Below are 5,951 nucleotides of genomic sequence, written 5' to 3'. Positions count from 1 at the left end.
AGTTGTTTTCCCTCCCAAACCTAAACCTGACATTGTCATCAATGGGGAAAAGTTAAAACACCAAACAAACCAACTAATAATCATTAAAATATCTGATTATACTCCAGTTGACTCACAACTTAGCTGGTTATACTCCAGCAGAGTAAGGGTTAAGCTCCCTCAAGGCTCCTAAATCCATAGGTGGGACCATATGTGTTTGGTCATCAACAATAATACCGAAGAGTCAATAAAGACCCCCAGGAATGATACATAGTCTCCCTTGAAGAAGGTTTACTCGTATTAGCCATACTCGTAGGTAATCATTTGTAGATGAAACAACTATCACACATCACACTTTGAAGAAATCTCCTTGTGACTGGCCACTGAAGGCAGCAGGAATCACGCGCTGAACACAAGTCCTTGAGTTACTCACCATAAGGTTTTCATTCAATACTTCAAGATCGAACTGGTCAATCCTAGATCGGTTGTTTGAGTACAGACCTCTCAAACTAGGGACCAAAAGTCTGGTCATCAACTACTAAAACCATTTATGCTTTCAGCCGGCAAGAGAGTACCCCGAGTCCATGACTGGGCCGGCATCGTCGGGGGACCTCCAATCAATCAAAACCAGAGTACACCAAAGGTTATCCCAATAAGAATGAATAAACCAAAAATAAAACTGTAATGTACAAATGGATAGAAACATGGGGATTTCCCACAATGTGCTAAGTTTATAGTTGTAAGCAAGACTTTGACGCAGTCAAGATGAATGGACATGTTACTCCAAGAAAATCACCATCACCTCCTCCGGTGTGGGGACATTCTCAAGATACGGTTTGAGCCTCTAACCGTTAAATTTGAAGACTGACCCGTCTCCGTGATTGCGAATATCAACAACGCCATGAGGAAACACCTGTGTAACCTCAAATGGACCTGACCACCTGGATCTCAACTTGCCTGGAAACAAATGCAATCATGAGTTATAAAGTAAAACATTCTGCCCAATAGTAAAAGACTTGCAAAAAATAGATTTATCATGTAAAAGTTTTGTTCGCTCCTTATACAGTTTGGCATTCTCATAAGCATCATGACGTATCTCCTCCAACTCATTCAATTGCAATTTCCTCTCCTCACCCGCTTGAGTCAAATCAAAATTCAAAGCCTTAATGGCCCAATAAGCTTTATGCTCAAGCTCAGTAGGTAAATGACATGCTTTGCCGAACACTAGGCGAAATGGAGACATCCCAATAGGAGTCTTATAAGCAGTTCAATAGGCCCATAAAGCATCGTCCAATCGAGTGGACCAATCTTTCCTATCAAAGCGAACCAACTTCTCAAAAATCCGTTTGATCTCCCTATTAGAGATTTCCACTTGACCACAAGTTTGCGGGTGGTATAGAGTGGACACCCGATGAGTGATGGAGTATTTCTTCAACAAGGTCTGAAATGCTCTGTTACAAAAATGAGATCCCCCATCACTGATGATCGCTCTCGGGGTACCAAACCTATTAAAGATGTTTTCTTTTAAAAACTTACCACCACTTTGTGATCATTTGTCTTACATGCAATAGCTTCAATCCATCTAGAGACATATTCAATAGCAACAAGGATGTATTGACAGCCGAACGAGACAAGAAAAGGCCCCATGAAGTTAATACCCCACACATCAAACAATTCAACAATAGGAATGGGATTAAGAGGCATCATGTTCTTCCTAGACAAACAACCAGTCCGTTGGCATCTATCACACACACGAAAAAACTCATGGGCATCTCTAAATAATGAAGGCCAATAGAAACCACATCGCAAGACTTTAGCCACGGTCTTTCTAGAAGCAAAATGTTCACCACATGCGTGGGAATGACAAAATTCAAGAATGTTGGCAAAGTCTTGCTCAGGTACACATCGCCTAATGACTTGGTCAGGACACACCTTGAACAAATTAGGCTCATCCCAAAAAAAAATGTTTGACTTGGGAAAAGAATTTCAATCGATCTTGTTTACTCCAATAATAAGGAATCTTACAAGTTACAAGATAGTTGACTATGTCAGCAAACCAAGGCAACTAGGAAACTTGGAGAAGTTGTTCATCAGGGAAGGAATCATTCAAAGGAAGGGATCCTTCCTGAGGTGCTACATAGATCCTAGATAGATGATCAGCAACAACATTCTCACAACCCTTCTTATCTCGAAACTCAAGGTCAAATTCTTGCAATTGCAAAATACATCTAATCAAGCTAGGTTTAGTGTCGTTGATCAGTGAACACTATAACCTTTGACCCTAACAGATATGATCTGAATTTTTTCAAGGCAAACACAACAGCTAGCAACTCCTTCTCAGTAGTAGTGTAATTCAATTGAGCATCATGAAGAGTGCGGCTAGTATACTGAATGACACAGGGAATTTTATCCGTCTTTTGCCCCAAAACAACCCCCAATGCATAATCAGAGTCATCACACATCAACTCAAAAGGTAAAGACCAAGTAGGGGGTTGGACAATGGGTACAGTGGATAAACATTTCTTCAGTGTCTCAAAATCATGAATACAGGTATCATCAAAGGCAAAAAAAACATCTTGAGCAAGCAAATTCGTCAAAGGACGAGAAATTTTGCTAAAGTCCTTAATGAAGTGCCTATTGAACCCAGCATGGCCAAGGAAAGAACACACCCCCTTCACAGAAGTAGGTGGTGGCAGATTTTCAATTAGGTCAACCTTGGCTTTGTCCGCTTCTATACCCCGCTTAGACACTACATTTCCTAAAACAATTCCTTCTTTTACCATGAAGTGGCATTTCTCCCAATTCAAGATTAAATTGGTCTTAATGCAACGGGACAATACCAGTGAAAGATTATGCAGACATGTCTCAAAGCTAGAGACAAACACAGAAAATTCATCCATAAAGACCTCTAAAAAGTCACCAATCATGTCAGAAAAGATACTCATCATGCACCGTTGGAAAGTGGTGGGCACATTGCATAAACCAAAAGGCATGCTTCTGTAAGCAAAGGTGCCAAACGGACACGTGAATGTGGTCTTTTCCTGGTCTTCTGGAGCAATGGGAATTTGATTGTAGCCGAAGTATCCATCTAAGAAGCAATAAAAATTGTGGCCGGCCAATCGCTCTAGCACCTGATCAATGAAAGGTAGTGGGAAGTGATCCTTCCTTGTGGCAAAATTAAGTTTTCTATAGTCAATGCAGACACGCCACTTGGTGGTAGTTCTTGTGGGAATCAATTCACCACTCTCATTTTTCATTATCTTTATCCCCCCTTTCTTAGGGACAACTTGAATTGGACTCACCTAGGTGCTATCAGAATAGGGTAAATGATGCCTGTCACAAGCAACCTGATGACTTCTTCTCACACAACCTCCTGCATATGGGGATTTAACCTACGTTGCATCTCACGTGAGGCTTTAGTACCCTCCTCCAAATGAATATGATGCATGCATATGGAGGGTCTAATCCCTTTTAAGGCATCAAGAGTCCACCCCAATGCCTCTCTGTGTGCTTGTAAAACTTCAGTCAATTGTTCCTCCTGCTCAGTACTCAAATCAGAGGCAATAATGACTAGCAATGAGTTCATGGGCCCCAAGAACGCATACTTCAACGTGGGAGGAAGTGGCTTAAGATCTAGCTTGGAAGTTTCAAGAGGTTTGTCCAAGTCAAGATGAAGATCATGTGGATGATCAGTTGTGACAACCTCATAAGGTTCCTCCAACAGAGGTACAGAACTAAGTAAAGAGTCAACCTCTCGGAAATATGTTTCCTCATCAAAATAGTCCATGTTGAAAGATGTTATGTAAGACTCAAAAGATTCAAGAGTGGATTCGTCATCAAGCATAACCATCTCTATCTTAAATGCAGGACTCGGATCATCAGACTCAAGTGGATGGTGCTCGACATTAAACACATTCAACGAGACCTTAAAATTTCCAAAAGACAACTCCAACTCACCACTTTTACAATGAATGACAACATTAGATGTGGCTAAAAAGTGACGTCCTAGGATGACAAGAATTTGGTTGGTCACATTGCCTACTGGTTTTGTATCAAGAACAGTGAAATCAACCGGGAACAGAAATTTGTCCACTTTTATCAAAACATCTTCAACTATTCCTCGTGGTATCTTGACAGAACGGTCAGCTAATTTAAGTGTGATGGGGGTAGCCTTCAATTCACCCAAACCTAATTGCTGGTACACAAAGAAAGGAAGCAAATTCACACTTGCCCCTAAGTCAAGAAGAGCTCTCTAGATGGTATGTTCTCCAATGACACATGAAATTGTGGGGCATCCAGGATCTTTAACTTTAGGAGGAGTGTTGTGTTTCAAAATTGAGCTTACATTCTCAGTAAGAAAGACCTTTTCGTTAACACATTTTTTTCTCTTCTGTGTACAAAGGTCTTTCAAAAATCAGGCATAGGCAGGGACTTGCCTAATAGCATCAAGAAGTGGAATGTTAATGTGAACCTTACTAAACAGTTCCAACGTTTCATGCATGCTATCTCCTTTCCTAGGTGGGCCCGATAACCTTTGAAGATAAGGAGCCGGTGGGACTTGGTTAGGGATCTGCCTGGCTGTTGGTGGAGAACTTGGTGGTTCTTCACTCAATGATGTGTCCCCATTGTCATGCTTTGACTCCTTAGACTTAGTGGTCCCTACCCCATTGTTCAACTCACGAGCACTCCTAAGGGTGGTTATGGCTTTGGCTTGCTTGTGGTGGGGATTGGAACTCGACCCACTGTCATGTGTGCTTTTGGGGTTAGGAATGGTTTGACTCGGGAGTCTATTTTGTGCATGTTCACTCATGTGGCTGGCCAACTGACTCACTTGCATTTCAAGTTTAGCAATGGAGGATTGCGTATTATGCATGAGTAATTGAAGTGTATCCTCAAGTGAAGGTTTTTTTGGAATCAATGGTTATTGACTGAAGTGTGGGCGCGGAGCTTGGGGTTGAGTAAACCCTGGAGGACCCCCAACCTGTGAGCCCTTGGACCATGAGAAATTTGGGTGCCTAGCCCAACCCGGATTATATGTTTCCAAAAAAAGATCTTTCTGGTTTGGTCTATGAAAATTCTGGACTGCATTCAAGTCCTCAAGGAGCTCCGGGTAGGATGAACTAGATGGACACATTTGTGTGGGATGAGATGAACTAGAGCATATGGCACAGACAGTAGATGGGTTAGGAGCAAGTGAACTCTTGGACACCATAAGGGCATCAATTTTTCTAGTCAACCCCTCAATCTTGGCCATGAGCATGGGTGTTTCACTAACCTTGTAGAGACCCCCTCTTTTGGCTTCGTGGGATCTCCTATCAACATTAAATGATGAACCCCATTGCTAAGATTGATCACTCAACGTTTCAAAGAAGTCCCATGCCTCACTAGCACTCTTACCCATTAAACTCCCACCACTTGTTGCATCTACCATGGATCTAACCTGGGGTGTAAGAACTTGATAAAAAGTATTGCACTAAATGCCATTTCTCAAACCCATGATGCGGACACCTACGGATCAAATCCTTCCATTTCTCCCAAGCCTCATAAAAGTGTTCACCCTCCTTCTATATAAAGTTGAAGATTTCTCTCTTGAGGGTTTTAGTTCTCTAAATGGAAAAGTTCTTAGACAAAAATTTCGTGACTAATGTGTCCCATGAAGTAATGATGCCCACCTCTAAGGAATTAAGCCAAGACTTGGCCTTATCCTTAAGTGAAAATGGAAAAAGTTTTAACCGGATAGAGTCATCTGAGAAATTCTGGAATTTGAAAGTCGCACAGATATCTAAAAATTCCTTGATGTGATAATAAGGGTCCTCCTTCTCCAACCCATAGAATGTAGGGAGGAGTTGGATCACACCCGGTTTCAACTCATAACTGGCAGCAGTAGTGGGTGGCAATATAATGCAAGAAGGTGATGTGAAGTTGGATGGGATAGAATAATCCCTCAGGGCTCTACGGTCACCTACTGCAAG

At 41.8% G+C, this 5,951-nt stretch overlaps 1 protein-coding gene and 1 non-coding gene across 2 annotated transcripts; one reads left to right on the top strand and one right to left on the bottom strand.

The window, feature by feature from the left end:
* Positions 1-823: 823 nt before the first annotated feature.
* Positions 824-2,927, bottom strand: LOC137947691 (uncharacterized). Its single transcript, XM_068793471.1, has 5 exons — positions 2,487-2,927; positions 1,984-2,044; positions 1,542-1,895; positions 1,114-1,203; positions 824-936 (listed from the first exon to the last, which is right to left on the bottom strand). Exons 1-5 carry the CDS (start codon positions 2,925-2,927, stop codon positions 824-826), a joined length of 1,059 nt encoding a protein of 352 aa, XP_068649572.1.
* Positions 2,928-5,469: 2,542 nt separating this feature from the next.
* LOC137949147 (small nucleolar RNA R71) lies at positions 5,470-5,576 on the top strand. The gene has a single exon (XR_011111719.1). It is a non-coding gene; the product is annotated as a small nucleolar RNA R71 (small nucleolar RNA).
* The last annotated feature ends 375 nt before the right edge of the window (positions 5,577-5,951 follow it).

This window comes from Aristolochia californica, unplaced genomic scaffold (assembly GCF_029961685.1).
Source record: "Aristolochia californica isolate CCGP_79_NKW_82.1479 unplaced genomic scaffold, dmAriCali1.0.hap1 SCAF_13, whole genome shotgun sequence".
Classification (NCBI taxonomy): Eukaryota; Viridiplantae; Streptophyta; class Magnoliopsida; order Piperales; family Aristolochiaceae; genus Aristolochia; species Aristolochia californica.
This window is presented reverse-complemented; position numbering and strand designations above follow the sequence as displayed.